We start from the raw sequence: 24,108 nt of genomic DNA on the forward strand, positions 1-24,108 counted from the left end.
TCGCGGCTTCTGCAGGGGCTTGGTCCCCAAGACCCACGGAGGTCGATTGACAGAGCGGTGGCTGGTTCATTGCCTATAAAATCACCTTGTCTCATCGTCCATCCCTTCCGCTGTTTTTTTGTGTCCTTGATATAGGCTAAAGACCTTTGCTGTGCCTGTATTGGTGGACCTTGGCCACTTCAAGAATATTTCACTAAGGTTCAGTGCAAGGGCTTTAGAATGAGACCCTGGCCCGTGCCTGGCTTTTCTAATGAACTTTTCTGTGTTGCCATTTCCTGGTTACATAGACTGAAGCTAATGACTGAATGGTGGGGTTATGGTGGGATATAATGAAGTGTTGCAGGAGAATTTAATGCAGCACCTGCCATGGTGTGGTGGATTATCAGTAAAGGCAGTTAGTACTCTTTCTGGGGCTCAGGACCAATCTTGTGCATGTTGGTGGGCTCTGCCACCAAGCTACATCCCCCATCCCAGTTAGCAGTTACTGTTAAGCATTTGGTAATCAAGCTTGCTTACTTCGTTTATTTTTGAGTGCCTGTTTGCAGGCATAAGAAGGACCTCCTCAGGGCAATAGGAAGCTATGTTATAGTCAATGGGGCTTGAATTTGAGGGCTCAGGTTGAGTTCTGTCCCACTCTTTAGACCCTAGGTGACCCTAATAAAACACTATCCCTTTCTTGAATCCCCATTTTCTTAATTGTAAAAGTGGCTTACAAATAATGCGTACCCCATCATAAGGATCATCAATCAGGAACGCACTTGACCCTTCAAGAGGCGGAAAGCCTCATGAAAATTAAGTGGGATCCGGCACGCAGCGATGCTTACATGATTTGCTGCTGGGGTCAGGCCCCATCAGAGAAAGAATTCAGGAATATCTTGATTTTGTATGTGCTACAAGACCACATGGCCATGTGAGCACAATGGCTGAATGCCCTCTCAAGGCTTAAGAAGTAAGGGAGAGTCCCAACATTGAATTTTGCTCCATTTCATGGCAGAGCTGCTTCAGGGGCATCAGAAGCCAAGTGGCGTGGGTCCCTCTGCTATAGCTGGTTAGAAGTGCTCCATGCTTCGTGTCCAAAGAGCAATAGCTTCACCACACAGCCACATAGTGATGGGGTTGGGGTTGTTGAGTGTAGGCAGTGTCGAGTGCTGCCGAGACCTGGATGTGGTTGGGCTGAGGACCCCGGTTACTGGCTGTGGCTGGTGAGCAGAGCCTTCTTTGCCTGGTGGTGCCGTCGGTAGCCGGTAGGGCGTCTGCAGGAAACTGCTTCCTCTCCGGTCTCTGCCATCCCTGGGGCTCTCCTAGGCCTTCGCCGTACTGTGCTGCCCCGGTGTTTGTGGGTTCCCAGTGCTGTGTGCAGAGCAGAGCCTGGTCAGTCCCCTCATTCCAGCTGCCTGGCAGGCAGAGCCACCCCCAGGGTGTGGGACATCACCTCCCTTGTCGGGGACATCCGATGGGCAGTGTTTGGTTTAGTTGACACACTCCTGGCGAGATGCTAGGCTTGTCCTGGCAGAAATATGAGAGCCCCGTGGGCCCAGGGCCCAGGGCCACACACAGGAGCTCAGTATCTCAGCTTCTCTGAGGAGGGAGGGCCTCCTAGCTGGGATTTTTACTGATGTGTTCCTGTGTTCTCTTTATCTATAGATAGGTGTGCACATATCACATCCACTCTTAAAAAAATAAAAAACTAGATACCGACAGAATGTTCCCAAGAGTACCCTCATGGCCATTAAAGGAGAGAAATACAGGATTCATTAAAGGCCATCTTACCGTGTGACAGCAGGCGAGGGTTACATGTGTGTGGAGGTCAGAGGACAACTGGTAGGGAGTCTGATTTCTCCTTCCACCATGTGGGTCCCAGGAACTAAGCTCAGGTCATCACACTCAGTGGCAAGTTCCTTTACCTGCTGAACCGTCATCTTGACCCATACAAGAGTTTAGGATTCATTTTTGTTTTAAAATATCTGTGTGTGTGTGTGTGTGTGTGTGTGTGTGTGTCTATGTATAGGCATGCATACATGAGTGCAGGTACTTTTGGAGGCCAGAAGAGAGTGTTGGAGCCCCTGGAGCTGGAGTTACAGGTGGTTATGAGCCACCAACACAGGTGCTGGGAACCAACCGTGGGTCCTCTGCAAGAGCAATATGCTGTTCTAATCCCTGAGCAACCTCTCCAGCTCCATCCATGAGTTCTTAGTAAGCCATACAAACCTGTGAAGTTTATGGAAATGCAGATTGCAGAGTTTCATTCCCAGATTTCACTGAGGCAGAGTGCCCAGAAAAGGGACCCTAGAACCTGTGTACTTAGTAAGCTCATTTGGGGTGTTCTTATGCCTGCTGACATTTGAGAACTACGATTCTAGACACTTTAGAAAAGTGTTAAATGCAGACAACAGTAACTTTACCACCTTAGCTGGTGTTAAGTGTATAGATTGGTGGCAGGAAGTCTAGACACATAGTTGTGCAACTGATCTTTGAAACTTTTCTCTCTGTGTGTGTTTGTGTACCTTTGCATGTGTGTGGAGGTCAGAGGTCAACCTCAGGTACTACTACTCAGAACCACCCACATTGTTTTTTGGGGCATGGTCTCTCATTGGCCTAGGTCCTTGATAATTAAGCTAGGCTGGCCTAGGCTGCCCAGAAAGCCTCCTATCTAGGTCCCCTCAGCACTGGGATTATAAGCATGTGTTACCATTTCTGGCTTTTTATTTATATATTTATTCATTTTTAAAATTTGTTTTACGTGTATGAATATTTTGCTTTGTTTGTATGTTGGTGCACTTGTGTGCTGGTCCCCACAGAGGATGGAAGAGGGTCCCCTGGAACTGGGGCTACAGACGGTTGTGAGCCACCACATAGGTGCTTGGAATTGAACCTAGGTCCTCTGGAAGAACAACCAGTGTTCTTTACAGCTGAGCCATCTCTCCAGCACCACCCACCCACCTCCACCTGGCTTTTGACATGGGCTCTGGGGGCTGAACTTAGGTCATCTTGTGTTTTCAAGGCTGAATCATTTCTCCAGCTCGCTGGACTTTCTTTGGCTTGCGAAATTGAAATATTAAACAACTCCCCGTGACCCTTCCTTATGGTTCCTGGCAACTCTACTTTCTGTCTCCTTGAGTATGACCATGCTGGGAGCCTTACGGAGCTGGAATGCTATGATGTGTAAGTTTTTCTGACTGGCTTATTTTACTTAGCACAGTATTCTCAGTTCCCCATGTTATAGTGTGGGTCAGATTTTTCTCTTTTCGAGGGCCAAATGATGTATGATTGAACATATCGACTGAATTTCATTTGCCCATTCATCATATTTTGGCCACTGAATGAGGCTGCGCTGACTCTGATTTCAATTCTTTGGGGTACATAGCTTAGAAATGGATCATACGGAAATATTATTTTTAATCCCTTGGGAAATTAGCACACTTTTTTCCAAAAATGATGGCCACCATTTATATTCCCACCAATAACATCAGAGTTTCTGATTTCTCCATCTCCTCCAGCATTGGTTACCCTCTGGGTACTTTCTTTTCTTTTGTAGGTAGCCAGCCGAATGGGTCTAAGACACTTTTCACTGTGGTTTGGGTTTTAACTTGCACTTCCTAGAGACTTCCTAGCTGAACATCTTCTCCTGTGCTGCACGCCGTCTGGGCATCTCTCACCCTTGGAGACGAGTCAGGTGACTCTTGTTTAGCTTAGTTCTTTATAGATTTGAACAGAACTCCTCAGATGCTGTGCGCAGAGGTGGCTGGCAACTGTCTTCCCCCACTGTTTGAACTGCTGCTTTACCCTGCTGATCGTGTCCTCCAGTGAAACTCTGGATGTTCCATTCACGTAATAATTCCATAGAGAAAACGTGTCTACGACTCCGGCTTCATTTGGTGAGAGCTCAGGCCTGGGCTGAGTGAGTGGAGAGCCACACAGCTGTGAGTGTCTGAGCTTCGGCTGGCATTCTGGTCTGACTGGGAAGCTGTGCCTTCTCCATTACTACGCTCTGCTGGCTATCCTACACTGGCTGATAATGTAGGAGGTCAGAGGAGGCTTGAAGGAATTCGTGTAGGTGGGAGAAACATCGCTGAGTCCTGGCATCCCTTGCTTCAGACCACTGGTCCCTTGCCCTGGGCACCATTGCTTATCCTGTGGAAAAGACAGCAGCGCTGTTTTCTTTTCGTTTTTGGTTTGGTTTTTTTGAGACAGGGTTTGTCTATGTAGCCCTGGCTGTCCTGGAACTCGCTCTGTAGACCAGGCTGGCCTGGAACTCACAGAGATCCACCTGCTTCTGCCTTCCGAGTGCTGGGATTAAAGGTGTGCGCCACCATGCCCGGCAACATTTTTTTAAAATCGAGTTTAGCTGGATTTTGTTTGTTTGTTTGTTTTGCATTTCATAAACGTTTCCAGAGCCCATCTACTGCTTGCTGTACCCCTGTCCCTATTGTTCAGACCACTGAGTCTTTGTCAGTGTCATTGAGACTTGTAGCACCCCACCCTCTGTCTTCTAGGGGACAGCTCTCCCCTCTAAGGGAGGTGTCCCCTCATTTGCAGCCCCTTGCCTTGGGGACATTCCCTGCAGTCTGGGCGCACATCTCATCTGTTGCTGCCACTCAGCATTGTGGAGCTTCTCCCAGTCTGCATCATCCAGTCTCAGCCCAGATCCAGAACCAGGGTAGGGAGTGAGGTTGCTGTTGATAGACAAACTCCTCAGGACAGTCTCCTTGCTCCCGCGACACCTTCGGCCCCTGCCAGGCCCTCCCTCGTCCATCACCATTGCATTGAGATCCACTTGGAAAAGTCTAGAAGACTGCAGGGTCTCCTCCCCTCCACAAGTATGTACTTCTGTAGTTGAGGTTGTCCTTCTGGGACAGCAGTGACCCTGCCTGGGGTCCTATCAAAAGGGGCCAGATAGGTTTGCCTCTTGGTGCTTTATGCAGTCCCCTTAATCCAGTGAAACTTGGGCAGTATTTGAGAAGGCAGGACCCTCATTCATTCATTCATTCTTTATCCATAGACCATGTATTGAGCACTTAGTATGAGCATAGCACTATGGCACACATAGCACACCTTTGAACAGTGTTAGGAAAGCATATAGCCCGAGCAGCAAGGCTGTGAGTGCACACACCTTTGTTCACACTTGTTTACATGAGCATATGTGTACAATAAGATCGTCTGCTAAGGATGATATTAGAGCTCTGGGTGATGGCACTTGTCTGGATGGGCAGCTGGAGAGGTGCCTGACATGTTGAATGGGGGTGGGTGTCTGGAAGAGAAGCTGGGTACTCTGGCTGGCCTGTGATGGGGAGGGAGAGGCTAGGGAACTCAGAGATTATTCTCAATGGAAAGTCACCTTCCAGTTCATTCCATTCATTTATTGATCATTTGTTTATCAGACATGTAATAAGGACCTGCAGTGGGGTTCTTGAATTGCAGGTGGTGACCAGCTGCTAGAGCATCAGCTGAGATCCTGTGAGAATGCAGCTTTGTAGGCTCTTTGCCCACATCCCTGGCAGCCCCCTGTGGGCTCAGGGCTGTGGGCTTATTGGCTTCCCAGGAGACACTCCTGCATACAACCTGCCATCAGTCAGAAGACTCCTGCCTCCAAGTATAGGAGAGTATCACTCTCGTTCTAGCTCTCCACAGATGTCTGACCCTGTTGGGGGCGTGGGTGGGAGGATGTGTGAAGGTGAGCCAGGCTGGGGCTGTCAGTGGGATATGCAGGTCAAGTCAGCCAGCAGGGTACCAGATACACCCCTGAGTTTTAGGAGAGAACTGGAAGGTCCTCGTGGAAGCTGTCAGCTGTCAGATGGACTGATTAGATTGATGAATGTACTAGAGAAACATTCAAGATGGGAAAGCCAAAAAGGATATGGGCTGTGAGGGAACTCTGCGGATGCTGGTCGTCAGGACAACGGTACGACTTACTTATACTGTGGCACTAACCAGAAAAGGATCCTTGCTTTTGGGACCTTCTGGGATGATTTTGTTTTCTGGGCATTTTTCTTCTATTAGGGTCTTCCAATATGGCATTACCAGACTAGATCCGATGGGAATGGGCAGGATCAGCCCCAGTTTGCTGTGATCATATGCCAGGCAGAATGAGACTCACCTACGTTCTGGTGGACTCTGCCCTCCAGCTGTGTGCCAGGGCATGTGCAGAGCTGTGTTCCAGGGTTTGTGTACAGCTGTGTGCCAGGACATGTGCAGAGCTGTGTTCCAGGACATGTGCAGAGCTGTGTTCCAGGGTTTGTGTACAGCTGTGTGCCAGGACATGTGCAGAGCTGTGTTCCAGGACATGTGCAGAGCTGTGTTCCAGGTTTGTGTACAGCTGTGTGCCAGGACATGTGCAGAGCTGTGTTCCAGGGCATGTGCAGAGCTGTGTTCCAGGGTTTGTGTACAGCTGTGTGCCAGGACATGTGCAGAGCTGTGTTCCAGGGCATGTGCAGAGCTGTGTTCCAGGGCATGTGCAGATTGGGGTTCCAGGGCATTCGTAGAGTTGGGTACTTGGGCTGGGCAGTGCTGGGAAGCTCCATCCTACACTCGTGTGCTTTATGGGAACCATGTGTGGTCCTCAAATGTTTAATATAAATCTGAGAAAGATCTGATTAGACTGATGCATTTGTGTACCAGACTCTTCTATTAGGAAAAACTCAGACCTTTACTGGGGGAAAAGGAAGTGCTCACCATTGTTTTTTTTTTTTTTTTCCCTAGCTGGAAAATTCTGTGACCTAGGAGAGCTTAGAAAAATATTTGCCATCATTCCTGGTATCAGAACAGTCCTCCCCACAGTCAGTGACCTGCTGCCCCAACGGTCCAATAGCAGTTGCCCAGGGATTCGACTTCTAATGGTCAGCAGCTTAGCTGTGCACACTCCGAGGTGCAGGCAGAGCAGGTCCCCTGTGAGGCTCTCCAGCAGGGCCCTCAGCGGTGCACTGTCCCTGACAGATAGCCTGATTGCTGGCCGCTCTCCCTGCCCGGGTGCTGCATGGCGCCTGGTCTCAGCTCTGTGTTCTTCTGTGCAGTGTGATGTGTGATGGGGAGGCCCAGCCATAGTCTGCCTTCCTCAGGATAGGATAGCACCTTGCAGAAAGGTGCTGGTGTTTGGGAGGTCCCAGAGACCGTCCCTGCACTGGGAAGGAGTTGCAGAGTCCTTCCGGTCTGAGGACACCTGGCTTTAGCAGCAGCTGCCCTGGGGAAAGCGTCCACCCATGTGCCCTTGGAGAGTGAACATGTCCCCTCCCCTTTCCTGCCCCACAAGCAGCAGGGTGTGGGCAGACAGTTTGTGGTTGCTGCCCTTGAGCTTGGAACCCAGGCAAGCTGAACACAGTTCATCCTTCTGCAGGGACTTAATTAACCCACTGATTTTACCATTTCAATGACAGTCGGCCGGTTTAACTGCCCCCCCCCCCAACCCCGTACTTTGAAATCACTCTTTTCAGAAGATATGTGATCCTGCCTTTAGCCCTGGTGGGCAGTGCTGGCGCTGCTTCTGAGCCTGCCTCCTCCGTGCTCTCGGCAGGGAGGCCGGGATGGCGGGGAGGCCCGGCCTCCTTTGAAGGCCGCAGCCCCTGCCCCCTGCAGTCCTTGCCCTGGAAAACACTTTCAACTCCCTGGCCCACTCCCCATCGCTGGAAGGGCCTCTGTGGAGGGACTGTGTGTTGTTAGCTGGGTTTTGATTTCAGTACTGGAGTTGATAGAACGAGATAAACCCCAGGCTCACTGAGGCTGTGGAAATTAAACAGAGATGATATCAAAGTTCCCCTGAGTTTTCAGCTGTGCTACACACAGTAGCCTCACTTTCTCCCTGGCTGGGGCTGGAGGCCGCCTTTGATTCTGAAACAATGGGCAACATCAGTTAAGCCCAGAACTGCTGGCTTTGGGGGATTAAGTGCATGGCTGTGGTAATTCTTTGATCAGCTAGGAGGGAGCAGTGTGGCGGCTGGCCACCACACTGTGAAGGGCTTCAAGTTAAAGCTCATTTCTCTGTGAACCTGGGATGACAGTGTTGTTGAGGTGCTGCTCTGTGGGGATCCATCCTCCTCCTGGCCAGTCCTCCTTTGAGAACGCAGCTAGCATGCTATGGGGGAAAGACCCCCTCACCTTGTGCTGTGCGTGCACACACTCTTGCCTGGGCAGGGCTCTGCAGCCCTCAGCCTGAGAATGATCCAGCAGAGGCCTGTTGCCCCCCCCCCCCACTTCCCCCGCGCAGGAAAAGTCACTGGGGACTGACATCTGATATCCTGGAAGGTCACATCAGGGGAACAGCTCAAGGTCACTGTGACTCTCAAGTGTCCCACACCGCGCTTCCTTACCTGGCCTGTGATGAGAACCCACTAGACCCAGAGTCTGCTATCTAGCTGCCCCAATAGGGTGTCCGCTCTGGCTCCCCCTGTGGACACCTTCCTGCGGCTGCAGCCGGAAGGCACAGGCTTGCCTCTCTCCCGGCTTCCTTCCTCCAGGTCAGCCCAATGCTCGTGTTTGGTAATGGAGCCCCTGTGTGCTGCGGATCCTGCACACGCCAGCCCATAGATCATCCCGTTCCCTCCTGTGCCGAGCTCAGATCTCCCTCATTAGGCCTGAATTTACCTCTGTCCTACACAAACATGGCCTTAGCTCATTTTTATTGTTGTAAATTATTTATGAGGGGAATGTTGAATCTCGAAACTGAGGTGTGAGGGAAATTAATCCCATGCTACTTTTATCTTTCCGTGCTCTTCCCCTTTGCTTGACTTACAGAGCTATGGCCAGGGGAAGAGGCGCTTTGGCATTTTAAAATATAATTAGTGTTGAAACTGCTTTCCCATTTGGGCAGGGTGTTGGTCTTTGTGTGCCGTGAAACAGAGCACAGGCTAGCCTGAGGACTGCCAGCTGCCAGGGTCTGGGAACAAGCCTTAGTTTCCCTTATACAACATAAGGCTAGCCTGGTGAGCCCTCCTGCTCCGAGGTGAGTTTCAGCTGACTTGCAGAGTTCTGTACAGACTTAACAGGGCTGTGTTCACGTGGCTGAGGAGCCACTAAGGGGGAGCCAGAGTTGCTGTGGGAAGGCCTTTTGTATTTCACCCGGTCACCTCCTGCCTGGCAGGTCAATGATGGTCTTAAACACCTGCTCCCTTGCTCTCCCTCCGGGCCCTCTATTAGGCTCCCATTCATGGCCCCTCTCATTCCTGGCAGAGGCCTGGCCCATGACCCTGGATGGCAGGGTCCTGTTCTGCTCCTGTGCCTTCCCTTGGACCTGGAGGCTCCAAGCAGCCTGAGGAAACATGGAGAGCAAGTTAATAAATGGCCTTTTGTTAGGAAGGTCAATTGAAGTGCCGGTCGAGATGCTGTTAGAAGTAATTTGCAGTCAGAAAATATGTAATTCAGGGCAAGCCACTTTGAGCGATGGCCTCTGCCATGGATATCTTGGGCGTTTCTCATTAAGAGGCTCCTTGGCTGGTGGCGGCCAGGCCCCACCACTAAGTGGGCCTCAGCCCCTAGAACAGCCATTTGTCTCCCAGGCACAAAGGCTGCCTTGATCCCCAGGGCACAGCAGCTCAGCGACCGAGGGAAGCAGGGAGATGACTGCTGGCTGGGCCAGACGTGCCGTGGGCTGGGCAGGCTGGGCTCCGGAGCTCTGAGGCCCCGCTCATTGTCTGCTTCAGCTGGAGGCTGCCTGCCTGCAGCCATCTTGGAAACTGCTTCTGGGTGCCTCCCCGGTGCATTGTGGGAGCAGTATCTTCCCCTTGTGAGACACTCACTCTCCTGCCATCATGCCTTGTGGAGTGCACTGCCATCCCAGACCGTGTGTCTCGCAGCCAATGAGATATTCCTGTGTGTGCTCACTTAATCTCTCTCTGCCTCCTCCCTTTCCCATCCTCTCCTCCTTCCTTCCCTTCCCTTTTCTGCTTTTCATTCCCATCCCTTTCCCTTTGACAGTAAAGGCAGTAGTCTTCAAACAATATTTTGTTGTTTCACATGTCCTTTATTAAACTCACAGCATGATATTTAACACTGGCAGGATTCGTACATTCTGCTAATGAGTTGTTAATTGCAAAGCATTTTTGGTAACCAACAGCAGGTACCAATATTTTGCAAACTGCAGCCGTGTGGTTTTTATGTTCCCATAATACAGACTTTTTCAGGGGCAGAGCATTTTGTTTAGAGAGTTGCTCTGGATTGGGCAGGTGCAGGAGTTTAACCCTAAACCCATGTTGGGGTCACACGTGTGGAGTCACTCGGTAATATTTGCTTAATACCTAGGGGGTATAAGAGCACTCAGCCCCGCCTGCTCCAGATAAAACCTGCTAGAAAATGAAAATGGAGACTAGGAAAGGGCATAGTGGTGGCATGGCTGCCATCTCCTGCCCCGGTTGTTGGAAGCTTACTTTTGGTATAAGCAAATAAAATAGAACTCTGTAACTTGGCTGAGAGGGCAGGGCTGCCAGGCGCTGCGAAGCCCTATCCAGAAACAAGTCTGTTTCTGGGGTGCTTTGTGGGTTCTGCTGACTAAATGGGTGACCTGTGTGTAGCATTTTTGTGGTTCCTGTGAGGTAGGCGACAGCATTTTAGCGGCCAGTGCCTTTTGATAAGAGGCTGAGGAGCAGGAACTTGCCCCTGCTGCCTCCTCGGGCAGGATGTTTGGTTTGCTTTTGAAACTGTAGCCAGCCTGGAGAGCTGCAGCCCGCGGGGCTTAATTGCCGCAGAGAGAGGGGGGGTTTGTCTGTTCTTTCCCCCTGCTTGCCCAGTAACAGTGCTCTGTATCAGGTGTTGCTGCTTTTGTTTGGTGTCTGGGGCACCCACCCCAGCCTCCAGGTCCACTGCTCCCACACTTCATCAGCCTCCTCCACTGGCCCTGTGCAGAAGCACTGAGCAGCAGTATAGTAATTCCTCGTCCCTTCTTTTCATCCCAGTGACCAGTGAGAGTTAGGATCACTGTTAGTGCTCAGCTTTGAGGAAGTGCCACTTGACCCAGGGGCGGTCACTAGACAAAGACATAGGCCCGACCCCTAGTGAGTGGTGCCTCCCAGTGCTGCCCAAGCCAGAACCCATGTGCTCGTAAGCCCTTCAGTCCACGTGCCTTTTTTCTGGGTGTCCAGGACCTCTCTGGGCCTTTCTTTTATATCCTCTCTCTTAGTTTTTGCAACAGATGGGGAGTGGCTCAAGACCTCATTTACAGTTGAGAGAAGGCTTCAAGGTTTAATTCCTTGTTCAGACACTAACTTGTAAGTGTGGCATCCAGAGCCCGGTGCCTCTTGTGCCCATGCCCCAAATGCCTTCTCTGTTTTAGGTGCTTGCTGAGTTCTCTGCGCAATGTCTAGCCATGGTGTGGCTAGATTGTATGTATGGAATCCTAGCTCCATGTGGGAACATTGTATGAGGGACAGAAGTTGCTCTGAGATGTCACAAGGGGAGCCCCTCCAGTATTGGCCCCTGTTCAGAAATCAGGCATTTGGGAGCAGAGTTAAGAACAATGTGGGCTGGGCAGGTCACTCAGTGGGTAGCGTGCTTGTCTAGCCTACATAAAGCCCTGGGTTTCATCCCTAGTACCATATAAAACTAGATGTACACATCTTTAATATGAGCACTTGGAGCTGGAGGCAGGAGGACAGGAGTTCGAGACCACCCTGGAGCACAGGGCAATGTGCTCTTGGGTTTGAGTTGAAATTACCTCCTGGGAGCAGACAGGAGCCCTCAGCATTCCATGCTAACAGCTTGAGGTGTGTTGGGGTGAATTCTTGATCTGAGTTCAGGGTCTGATAAGGCCAGGTGAGGAATGTAGAGCTCAGCTGAGGATAGCTGCCCCGGGATTCTGTCTCAGAGCTCACCCTCATTCACATTAAACAGAGTTTGAATTTTGTGCTCTCCGTTTCCTTTTCCAAACCAGGACCAAGCCACCATGCCTGAAGTCAAAGAACTTTCAGAAGCCTTGCCAGAGACGCCAATGGACCCCATCACCGGAGTCGGGGTGGTGGCTTCCCGGAACCGAGCCCCGACGGGCTATGATGTGGTAAGACACAATGTCAGCTTGTCGGTTCTGCCCTGTGTAGAAGATGTGCTTGTCTCTCAGAACTAGAATGACCAAAAGAGGAAGGTCACAGCCAGAGGAGGTGGCCAGGAGTCAGAGGGCCTGCTGAGGTCATGGAGTGCGGGATGATTTCCTGGCTTTGGCTATAACTGGCTTTTGGTCATTTTTCACCTTTTAATTAAATCCATTGATTTCCAAAGTCACCTCTAGTTTTGATGCTTTGTGGAGAGGATTTAGGAAAGACCGTGGGGGTTGTCTTGCATTGTGTAAGGAGTGTAAGTGTTCTGAGTGTGCTGTCCTTGCCCATAGCCGGAACCTTACAGTGACTAGCTTCGTGTGCAGGCGGGAGCCCTGAGTCATGGCTCCCAAGTGTCGGGTCCAATGATCAGGTAACTCTTGGTCATGGGGCTGTCCTGTGCCTCATAGTCTGTGTGCAGCACCCTTGACCTCTACTTAGTTGAAGTGAAGAACACCCCAGATGTTTCTAGATGTTCCCAGGGGAAGGGTGGGTGGGCAAAATCAGTCCCTATGAGAACCTCTCTGGCCAGTCTGCATCAGGTCCTTGCTGCAGAAAGAGGAGCCCATTAAAAACAGTGACAAAACACCCAACAAAGCAAAAACTCTCCTTCCCAAGTGAGTGTCGAGAAGCTCGGGAAGAGCTTTTTGACAAAAATGTGCGTCTGGCCGGCCCCCTGTCTTCAAAGCCCAGTTGGAATGTCTAACTTTCCATAAAATAGAATCATTAGGTATGGCTTTGTGCCATGAAACTCTTGGGAAGCTAATAAAAATGCTCCTGATTTGAGAAGCCGAAGTGTGCTTTGATGGATTGGGTCGGAGGTGGCACATCGTGCATCAGACAGGGCTGCGAGCTCCTGGCCTGCTTGTGGGCCACCCAGGGTCCCCTTGCACGGTTTGCAGGAGGTTCAAGCCCCGGGCCTGGGTCTCACATCTTCCTGTTCGTCTCTGTCCATCAGTATCTGTAATGTTCTGGCTGCACCTTTGGGGTCACTTGGACCGCTTGGCTAGTGGGCGGCAGATGGCCTTTGATGGTTTGGCTTTCTGAAAGTCTCTGGAAGCCTGACAGGGGCACAATCCATCCCTATCATTTTCTTCTGACATCTAGCTTAGGGCAGGAGAGCGTGGTGTCAAATGAGTGAAATTAATAAGCACATTTCACCGTCATGCTGCACCATGCATTTTAGTGGAAGGTGAGCAGGGCAAGAGGCCCGAGCTGCAGCTCGCCTGTAATTACCCAGCCTGCACACGGCCCTAGGCTCCTCTAAGAGCTTTCTGGGAGAGGGGTGGGCGTCCTCTCTTCCTCTGGCCTCTAGCCTCTTCTGAGATAAACATCTCATTCCCAAGAGCCCCAGTTCAAGGGGAAAGGTGGAGAGGGCAGGGTGAGAGGAGCCGCTTCCTTCTCTGTCCATCTGGAGTTCCATATTAAGTCAACAGAAGTGCAGGGATGTTTGGGAGGCTCCAAGAACGGACCAGAGGCTGAGGAAGCCTGTGGCAGCTGCAGGCTAGACCACTCCCGGTGTACAGCCTGTCTAGGGTTAACCCCTCCCTCCCTCACACGTGAGATACTCTGACCGGCTTCCTGCCATTTCTCACAGAGGTGCTGCAGGCCCTGAGCTGCAGCCTGCCGTGAAAGGCTTTCCAGGTACTGCTGTTGCTCGAAGCTAAAAATGCCGAAAGTTCATTTATAAAAATGTAATCGAATGACTTCCCTTCTCTGGATGGACTAGGGGGCTGGAGGTCATTTGCTAACGGTCTCAGTTCATTGTCCCCATTCTGCAGTCTTCTGTGAACAGCCTCCCGTTTCCGGCCTTCAGCCACATGCCAGGGTCTTGATGGGACCTGCTGTCAGATTGGAGTGGGTCTCAGGAAAGTGTAGGAAAGGCTCAGAAGCAAGACTGGGGGGCTGGAGTGAGAGCCAAGTGGAGTGCGAGAGCTGGGTGTGGATGCCTCCGAGGAACAGCGTGGGGGGTCGGGGCTGGGCCTGGCATAGAGGCGGGCAGGTGTCAAGCTGGCCTGGACACAGATGGGGAGGATTCCAGGGCGAGAGAGGGAGCACGTTGCTTGGCTCTTACACCTTCCTGCTGCTGGGTGCTGGGAAGCCAGCCTTGGGGGTGGCCTCCATGGGCAGCATGTGACTTGCCCAGCCCCCCCTTTCTTCTCCCCCCTTCCCATCTCCCTCCCTTTCCATAGTGTTGAAGCTAATTAGGCGACAAAATATTTCTTCAAAACTGCTGGTCTTGCATAATTTATAGATGCCCAACATGTCCCAGGCCCTGTCTTCAGAATCACTGGAGCTGCCCATGTTTGAAGCATCAGATGTAGGTGCTGTGGGTACACTGAGACAAATTGGCTCTCCTCTGGGCAGTGGGTTGGGTTTAGGGAGCAAAAGAACCCACAGGCTCAAAATTGGAAACCCGCAAACGAAGAGTCAATTGTCACCAAAGCAGGAAGAAAAAAGAAAGAGAAACACAAAACCATCTGTTCATCGCTAAAGCAGGGTCAAGAAAGCTTGTGTGTTTCCATAATGCTTGAGGAATCAAAACCCTCGGGAGGAGGGGAGCGAGCTCTTGCCTGAAGCGTGTGGTAGACATTAAGAGTGATCCACAGTTGTCCCTCCGTACTGACTGGAGCTGACACTCAGGTCTCTAGAAAGGCCCCTGACCCTCATGGCCAGAGGACAGTTGACCTCTGACCCACAGGTGCTCCCCCTCCTGTGCCACACTGTAGCGGGCGAGCGATAAGGGACGTCTCGCCCCTGTGGGCCCCCTCCCCCTCAGCATGGCCCTGCCACAAGGGGCTGCTCCTGAGCCAAGAAATGGGGACTTGGAAGTCCCTGTGCCCCACAGCCCCTCATCAGAGCCCGGTTTCTTTTCAGATCTGAGCTTGCTTTAATAAAGGTAACAGGTATCCCTCTTGTTTGTTTTGATAGAAAATACTTTAAACCAAGATTTACTGAAAACATGGAAAGTGGTTTCATGAGCAGCCCTTGGGCCCTGGTTTCCTGTGGCTTGAATCTGGCCAACTTCTGTGAGCTGTCTGGGGACAGACCTGCACTCAGAGGAGAACACACTTGGCGCTTGGTGGAGTGAGTGTAGTGACCGACCGGCATTGTGCAAGAGGCCAGCAAGGCTGCCTCAGGAAGTCTGTCAGAAGCCGTGGCTTCCTGTGGCAGCTGGGGAGGAGCTGTCTTCTCTTTTGGCCTCTCCTGCCCCCAGCCCTGCACTTCCAGGGTTGACCAAAGGCTCACCCAGACAATGGGGGACAGTGGTTGATACTTCCTTCTGCTCACAGAAGTGTTGGCTTCACTTTTGCTAAGACTCATAAAAAATAAAGCCTCAATTATTAGGACCGACAGAGAAGTTAGTTTTTCTTTTTTAAATTTGAAATTTGTTTTGAGGTAATTCTAGATTTGTATGCACTTTAAGAACTAATGCCACACTCTCAGCCTGTTGTCCAGGATCCAGTGGAGAGAGAGTACAGAGGTGCAGTGTTTGGAAACTCTAACACTGTTCAGAACCAGGACTCCGAGTTTAATCAAATGATGTGTGAATCACCATGTGGGTTCTGGGAATTGAATCCAGAGTCTTCTAGAAGAGCAGCACCCAGTGCTTTTAACCACTGAGCCACATCTGTCAAGCCCCCTGTGGGGCATTTTCTTGATTAATGATTGATGTAAGAGGGCTCAGCCCACTGCAGGCAAGTGAGCTTGTGGTCTATTAGAAAGCAGGCTGAGCAATCAATGGAGAGAAGCCAGTAAGCTGTCTTCCTCCTTGGTCTCTGCTTCAGTTCCTGCCTCCAGATTCCTGCTTCTGGCTCCTGCCTTGGCTTCCCTAGTTGATGGACTATTGCCTAGAAGTATAAGATGAAATTGATTAGTAATAATTGTTGTGGGAGGGCCCAGCCCACTGTGGGCAGTATCACTCCCAGGCATGTGGTCCAAGGTTTTTGTTGTTGTTGTTTTTCGAGACAAGGTTTCTCTGTGTAGTTTTGGTGCCTGTCCTGGATCTCGCTCTGTAGACCAGGCTGGCCTTTGAACTCACAGAGATCGGCCTAGCTCTGCCTCTCGAGGGCTGGAATTAAAGGTGTGCGCCAGCACTGCCTGGCCTCAAGGTTTTATAAGAAAGCAGGATGAGCAAGCCAGTAAGCAGCACCCCTCTGGGGTTTCTGCTCCAGGTTCCTGCCTTGAGCTCCTGTCCTAACTTCTCTCAGTGATGGACTATAATTTGTAAGTAATAAAATAAACTCTTTTCTCCCCGGGTTGCTTTTGGTCATGGTATTTATCACAACAGAAGCCTGACTAGGACAAGCCTTGTGTGAACTATAATACAGATTACAGTATGCCATCTTCAGAGACTGGCCTTGGTTCATCCAGACTTCAGCCTCCTTCTGCAGCAGTTCTTCCTGAGAGCAGTCTCATCTGTCAGTAGTTCCTTTCCTGTAGGTGACCCAGGGTGTGGATGCCCCATGCCGGTGTTCACCCGCTGAAGGGTATGGCCGTCTGCCACGTTTGGAGCGACTGCAAGCGCAGTGCTCATGCGCGGGCAGTGCTCATGCGGGCCCTTCTGTGGACATCAGCTTTCACAGCTATGGCCTGAGAGCGTTTGCTCAGTGTGCAGTAGTTGAGTGTTGAGCTTTTAGAGTACTAAATGGCTGGCGGGTGTGGCTGATGGTGTGGGAGCCACGCAGTTCCCTGTGTCTTTTCCCGCCCTCGCCGTAGGTATTTTTGCTGTTGCAGCCACTCCGACAGGCATGCAGCGGTCACTTTCTAGGTGTCAGGGTTTCCCAGTTCCCTGTGCTGTGACAAGCTCTTCACAGGCCCATTCCCCGCCGGTGGGTCTCCATGCAGGGCTCTCTGTGTCATTTCTCAGTTGACTTTCCGGAGTTCTTGGCTTAGTTCGTTTTTATAGAAGATGTGAACTTGGGTTGAGCTTCCCCCTTCCCCCCTTCAAAGACCAAACACACCATTTGTGGAAAAGGTGGTCTTTCCTTTTGAACCTGTGACAGAGGCGGTGGACATGGGTGTGGTTCTCCGTTCAGTCCTTGGGTCTGCCCTGTTGCTAGTACCACATAATGTTGTCAGTCATGTAAAGTTGTGTAACTAAGTCCCGAAGCCTCCCCCTCCCTTCACCCCCTCTTGTTTGAGACAGGGTTTTGCTATGTAGCTCTGGCTGGCCTGGAATGCACTATGTACCCTAACTGTTCTGTCTTGTGATAATCATCCTGCTTTGCCTCCTAGGTACAGTTTTAATTTGTTTGTTGTTTTATTGGTGGTTGTTTTTTCAAGTTTGTTAGTCCTATAACTTTTAGAATAGTATCATCTATATCAACAAAAAATTCCCTCGTGAATTTGAAGGGCATTGATGTTAGATCTGTGTAGGACTTGGACATCTTTATCTTTTAGATTGAGCTTTCTAATTCCTCAACCATGGGACAGTATTTGGATCTTTGATTTCTTTCACATTTCATACTTTTTAAACATACAAATATGCCCATGTTTTGGTAGATCTACATGTGGGTACTTTTTAGAATTTGCTTTTTTTTTTTTTTTTTTTTTTTTTTTAAATTTATCAGGCGTGTGGGAGTGAACCATAGTGCATGTGTGGAAGTCAGAGGTAATTTGCAGGACTATGCTCTGTCCTTATGCTGTGTGGTCCCTGAGGTATGAACTGAGGTCATCAGGCTTGGTGAGTGTCTTTACCAATTGAGCCATCTTACTGGCCCCAGAGTATGCTGGTTTTTACTTTGAATGATTATAGATTGAGTTGTGCCTTTAATTTTGATATGTTAACTACTGTTACATAGGAATATCATTACTGCCTGTGGGTTTCTAACCAGCCTTTTGTTTCTTGATGCAGAAACAGGGTAGTGAGCTTAGCTACCCTCGTTGTGTTGATCATAGGAGAAAATATTCACTATCAAGTATGTTGACTACAGATCCTACTGTAGATATCTTTACCAAGTTAGGAAGTTTCTGTTCATGTTTTTTTCTGAGAATATCATGATCCACAGATGAATTCTTAGATACCTTTTCTGCATCAGTTGATATAACCTTTTGATTCTTTTTCTTTATCTTGTTAACATGGCAGATTACATTGAATATTGAACAGCCTGCACCCCTAAAATAAATCCCATTTGGTCATGATATATACTTGTATATTGGTGAATTCTCTTTGCTAATTTTTTGAAGAATTTCTGTGCCTGTGTTCATGAGGATATCATTTGCTGTTTCCTTGATTTTATACTATTTTTGTCTGGTTCACTAACTCTAGATTCACGGACTGATTAGAAAGCGTCTCCCCTTATTCTACATTCTGAAGAGACTGTGTAACTGGTGTTAATTACTCATTAAATGTAAGAGCCTCCTGAGTCTGGAGATTTAACTCGTTTAAGTTTGAAAATTTCAAATTCAGTTTCCTTAATAATCAGAGGGCTGTTCATATGTTCTTAGTGAACTGTGGCAGCCTGCTTTCTTCAAGGAATTGGTTTGTTCCATTTGCATTATCAAGTGTGTGTAGAATGCTCGTAACATTTCCTCATTCTTTGGATGTCTACAGAGGTTGTAGTGACTTTTTTGTATTGATAATTTACGTCTTCTTTCTTAGCCTTCCTAGAAGTTAATCAGCTTTATTGATATTTTTTCCCAAACAACTGTTTCATTGATGTTTATATATTGATTTTTTTCTTTCGATTTCATTGATTTTTGTTATTATTTTCTTCTGTTTGCTTTGGGCTTATTTTGTTCATTTTCTATATTCCCAAAGTGGAAGCTTAATGGGCTGATTTGAGACTTTTCCTTTGTATTTATTTGTTAGCGCTTTGAGAATTTCTTTTTTTTATCCTGTCATTCCCTTCCCCGACTCCTCCACGGTCTGTTCTGCCCTCCCTTTGAGTCCCCATCCCCAGTAAACCCATCAATCCCGTTTGTGCTGCCCAGTGGGTGTGTGGCCTTCCACTGGAGTGTGGTTGGCTTACCAGAGGTACAACACTCTCAGAAAACAGACCCTTTCTCTCCCAGTAGCCATAGGTTGCCAGTATCTCCTTGGCCAGAAGTAAAACACTGTGCACAGCTCCCCGCTCCAGGCGTGGATTTGGTGTGGCTTGTGCTTGCACGGGTCTTGTGCATGAGTTCATCCGTACAGCTGCCCTGCTGTGTCCTTTAGTCACCCACCCCCTCTTCTGCGCTGGTCCCCGAGCCTGGGAGCAGGGGTGTTTACAGATGTCCCATTTATGCCTGAGCAGCCCATGGTCTCCTACTCTGCGCCTGGACCGGTTGTGATCTCTGTGTTAATTGCTATCTCCTGCAAATAGAAGTCTCTCTAATGAGGTCTGAGAGATTCATAATCTTCTGTCAGATTTGTTTTGAAAGACAGGCTCTCACTCTGTAGCTCAGGCTTGTCTGGAACTTACAGTGATTCTCCTGTCTCAGCCTCCTAAATGCTGGAATTATAAGTGCAAGCCTCCGTGTGCTGCTTTCCCTCACTTCTGGTGGGTTTTGTGTCCAGATCTACCTCTCAGTATTGCTTTTCTTGCTTCACAGGTTTCCATGTTTTATTTACACTTTTCAGTACATTTAAACTTTTATTTAGATGATGTATTTGATATGTAAAGTATTTAACACTTAGTTTCCAAATACTGAGAGGATTATTGATTTCTAGTTTGACTCCATTGTGGTTGGAGAGAATGTGGATTCTGGTTCTTGTAAACCGGTAGAGGTCTCATAGCCTCCAAAGGATCCGAGTGATCTGTGCTGCAGGGCATGTGAAGCAGGCATGCTCCGCTGGTAGTGAAGTGCTCTCCGAAGGTCGAGTAGACGCTCTTGGTTGACAGGTTCTTGTGTTGCTCTAGATCCTGTTCATTTTCTATGGGGGTCCGGCCAGTTTTTGAGAGAGCTGTGTTGGAAGCTCTTACCATAATTATGGATTTATCTTTTGTTTTCTTTTCAGCTGTCAGTTTTTGCTTCACAGATGTATTTTGCAGGACCATTGAATGGTCTTCTTAGTGGATTGACTGATGACTTCATCCCTTTTGACCATTAATTTCATTGTTATATGTGAATATAGATATCCCTTTCAGTTAAGTACTTCTATATCTTTTTTCACACTTTTATAGCCACCCTCTCTATAGTCTTAGGGTTTCTATTGCTGCAGGAAAACATCATGACCCTAAACAACTTGAGGAGGAAAGGGTTTATTTTGCTTATGTTTCACATCACATTCATAGTTGAAGGCAGCCAGGGCAGGCACTTGAGGTAGGAACCCAGAAGCAGGAAGTGTTGCAGAGGCCATGGAGGAATGCTGCTTGCTGGCTTGCTCCCTCTGGCTTAGGCTGCTCTCGTATCACACCGAGGACGATCTGCTCTGGAATGGCACTGCCCACAGTGAGTTGGCCCTCCTCCATCAATCATCAGTCAAGAAAATGAACCACAGGCTTGCCCATAGGTCAGTCTGGTGGAGACATTTTCTCAGTCGAAGTCCTCTTTTCTTAAATGGCTTTGGCTTGTGTCAAGTTGATGTAAGATTAGCCAGCACACACATTATATGTGTAGTCAGGATGGCCTCACATGCCTGCCTCTACTTCCTGAGTGTTGGAATTAAAGGCGTGTGCCTCCATGTCTGCCTTTGAGACACACTTCTTAAGGGCAGATATGCTTTTATCATTTTTTAAAATGGACTCTGCCAATCTCTAGCCCTTTAATAGGTATACTTGGGCCATTTATACTTAATACAGATTTTGATATCTCAGTGCTTAACTAAACCATTTTATTTTTTGTTTTCCATTTAGTCTGTTTTTGTTTCTGTTTTCTTTTGAATTAGTTGGACATTTGTTGTGATCCTATTTTGGCTTATTGAAGTATTTTGAGTGGTTGTTCTTTTTGTCGGGGATTCTAGCCTATCCATCTACCAGCATCATTTTACCAGTTCTCAAGTGAAATTAGACCGTTCCCTCCTTCACCAGCCTTCATTAACAGCACAGTGTCATCGTCACGTTTCCTGCATGTGTGCTTCATGCCGTGGAACCCAGCATCATGTTCCTCACCATGGCGCATGGGATTGAGGGCGTTCACGAGGAGGAACTCCATATTTATTCATTTTCATTGACTTGTTTTCTTCTTTCTGAGATTATCTTGTTTTGGAATAATCTTTTTGTACACGTGAAGAAGTGTCACTTGGGTTGGTTTAATAAAAAGTTAAACAGCCAATAGTTAAGCAGGATTTTTGGGGCAGAGAGAATGCTGGGAAGAAGAAGGCAGAGTCACCAGACAGACGTGGAGGAAGCAGGAAATGTAGATGAGTTAAATGAACCTCGGGGCAGCACATAAATTAATAGAAATGTGTTACTTTAAGTTATAAGAGCTAGCTAAAAACAAGCCTAAGCTATTGGCCAAGCTTTCATAATTAGTAAGAAGTCACCATGTCATTCTTTGTGAGTTGGAGGCCCAGAAAGAAAAGTCTGCCTATACTACCTTTATTTCCTCCTTTTCTCTGAAGGAAACTTCACTGAAAGTAGAATGGCCCTTCTTTCTGGGCACCATGATTTCTAATGAGAAATGGCTGAAGACCTTCCAGGGTGAGAGCTTTGGGATCCTCATGTGCTTGTAAATAACCCTTCACCCATGGTCTGTAAGTGAGCCCAATAAACTCAGCAGCTCCCAGGTGACCTTTGGTGGGACTGTGTTGTGGGGCATTACACAGAGGAGTACATGTTGTTTACATCTCCCCAGGGAGGAAATTCTCACAATTAAAGTGTACTGTTGGTGAATCTGAGCACTGTTCTTTGCTCATCATCACCACCAAAGGCTTCCTCCCACCTCCCAGTGTCTACTCCACCCTCCCCATCCCCATCAGTAGGGAGGCGCTGCCCCACTTCTGCCTCAAGGACCATTTTCTAGACTATGTATATTGGTCTGTTCTTGTTTTTTCTTTCAATGTTTTTGCTGGCTTCTTCCCTCCCTCCCTCCCCCTCCCTCCCTCTCTCCCTCCATCCCTCCATCTCTCCTCCCTGCCTCTGCCACCTTCCCCTTGCCCAGTGTAGTGTAGTTATTTGGTGATGCCCTCACACTGTGGAGACTGTCAGCAGTTCTGACTTGCCTAAGGAGTTGTCCTGCATTACATCTGTATGGAGCTGACCTGAGATAGTGTTTGGATGGTCTCTAATCTGGGCTATTCTGAGCAAAGCTGCTGTGAACATGTACAAACATGCATTCTTTTCCTTTGCTTAACACCCAGCACTGGAATGGCTGTAGCATTTATGTTTAAATCAGTGACTTATTAGAGTTAATTTTTATATATGTTGGATGTGTGGGTCAAAGGTCACTTGTTAGCCTATTGTTCATTGTGTTGTAATCTTTGAAGATTACCCTTTCTTCAGTGAATTACCTCAACCCTGTTATCTAAAATCAATTGCTTGGTAGGCACTGGTTGTACTGCTGTGCTGTTGGTCTGTCTGTCTGTCTGTCTATCAAGCCTTTGGTGACTGTGGCTTGAGAGCCCTTGTTGACATGGGGTAGTCCTCAACTCTGTTCTCCTCAGTCTTTCCTTCTCTGTCCTAGGTCTTTGGGATTCTAACAGAAGTTTAAGAATCCTTACATCAATGTTTACAAATACCCTGCTGGGCTTGTGTTTGTGACTGTGTTAATATATGGGTCAGTTGGCAGGCACTGGACATGTGACTGATGTGACTCGCTCTTTAGGTCTGTGAATGTGATATTTAAATCTTAAATTTCTGCTGCCTTTTCTTTTGCAGCATACAGTGTGTGCAGACCTTTTGTCAAAGTTATATCCTTGTTATCTCATACTTTCTATATGCTTGAAAAATGCTACTTATTTTATTCTCATTTATAGGAATACAGTTGGCTTTTGTATCTTGATGGCCTTCTGCATCCCTATTAAATTAGTTCTTGCAGCTTTTAAAAACATTCCTTAAATATCTACATAGATGGCAACGATGTCTATGAAGAAAAAGTTTTTGTTTTTGTTTTTTTTTTTTTTTGTTTTTTGTTTTTTTTTTTTTTTGGTTTTTCGAGACAGGGTTTCTCTGTGTAGCTTTGCACCTTTCCTGGGACTCACTTGGTAGACCAGGCTGGCCTCGAACTCACAGAGATCTGCCAGGCTCTGCCTCCCGAGTGCTGGGATTAAAGACATGCGCCACCACCGCCCGGCAAAGAAAAAGTTTTATTTCTTCCTTATTGCACGTGCTTTTACAATTCCTTTTTCTTGCCTTATTGAACTGGCTAGCATGTACAGTGCACTACTGACTAACAGTTATGACGTCAGCTGTTCTTGCCTTGTTCCACACCTTAGAGGAAAAGCCTTCAGTGTCTGACCATTTAAATAAGGTATTGGCTGTAGGTTTATCTGTAGACACCATGTAGCAGCGCACCCTTCCAGAAAGCTTTAGTCTTACATAGAGGTTAATTTTGTCAAATGCTTTATATGCTCCTGCTGTGGTGTTGGACATTTTTTCTTTAATTCTTGGTGTGATGAAACACTGATGTTTGAGTGTTAAACTAAACTGGAATTCCTGAGGTAAATTCCATGTGGACATTTTTACATGTTGCTAGAATTGGGTTAAGAAATGTTATGTGAGGCTAGGGATGTAGTCAGTGGCTGAGCACTTATATAACATGCAGAGACTTTGGAAAAGAAAAAAGAAAACAGAAATGTTATGTATACATTCGTGAGAAATATGGATTACTGTGGCCTTCTGTTCTTATCTTTTTGTCTGACTCTGGTATTGTTGAAGGATGTCACTTTGTTCTTTTCCAAAATGCTGAATGTAAATTTGGTATTTTTTTCCTTTAAATGTTTGTGGAATTTCCCACTGGAAACTCCGTGGTGTTAGGATGTAGAAAGGTTTGTATTATGCTAAGGATGTAGCTCAGAGGTAGAACTCTTGCCTGCATGTACAAGGTCCTGGGTTCAATCCCTAGTCCTCCAAGACAGACAGATATACAGATACATTAAATAGTTTGTAACACTTTTTTTTTTTTAATAGAGGAATCTGAGTTACATTTTTTTTAAATGTGGGGAGAGGGCCTGAAATGTGTACGTACCGGTAGGTGGCTTCAGGGCATTGAAACCCCCTGGACTGGAGTTATAAGC

The 24,108-nt window shown here is 48.1% G+C and overlaps 1 protein-coding gene across 2 annotated transcripts in view; it reads left to right on the forward strand.

Annotated features, from left to right (window-relative positions):
- Window positions 1-24,108, forward strand: part of Mvb12b (multivesicular body subunit 12B) — a 162,787-nt gene that overhangs the window by 1,194 nt on the left and 137,485 nt on the right. Inside the window, exons 1-2 of one of the 2 annotated variants that reach the window (XM_028886054.2) lie at window positions 2,924-3,673; window positions 11,849-11,971. In XM_028886054.2, coding sequence (XP_028741887.1) covers window positions 11,861-11,971 — 111 coding nt within the window. In that variant the 5' untranslated portion in view covers window positions 2,924-3,673; window positions 11,849-11,860. Of the gene's footprint in view, window positions 1-2,923; window positions 3,674-11,848; window positions 11,972-24,108 lie in introns of those variants that run through there. The other variant, XM_028886052.2, reaches the window with a different exon arrangement.

This window comes from Peromyscus leucopus, chromosome 4, assembly GCF_004664715.2.
Source record: "Peromyscus leucopus breed LL Stock chromosome 4, UCI_PerLeu_2.1, whole genome shotgun sequence".
Lineage (NCBI taxonomy): Eukaryota > Metazoa > Chordata > Mammalia > Rodentia > Cricetidae > Peromyscus > Peromyscus leucopus.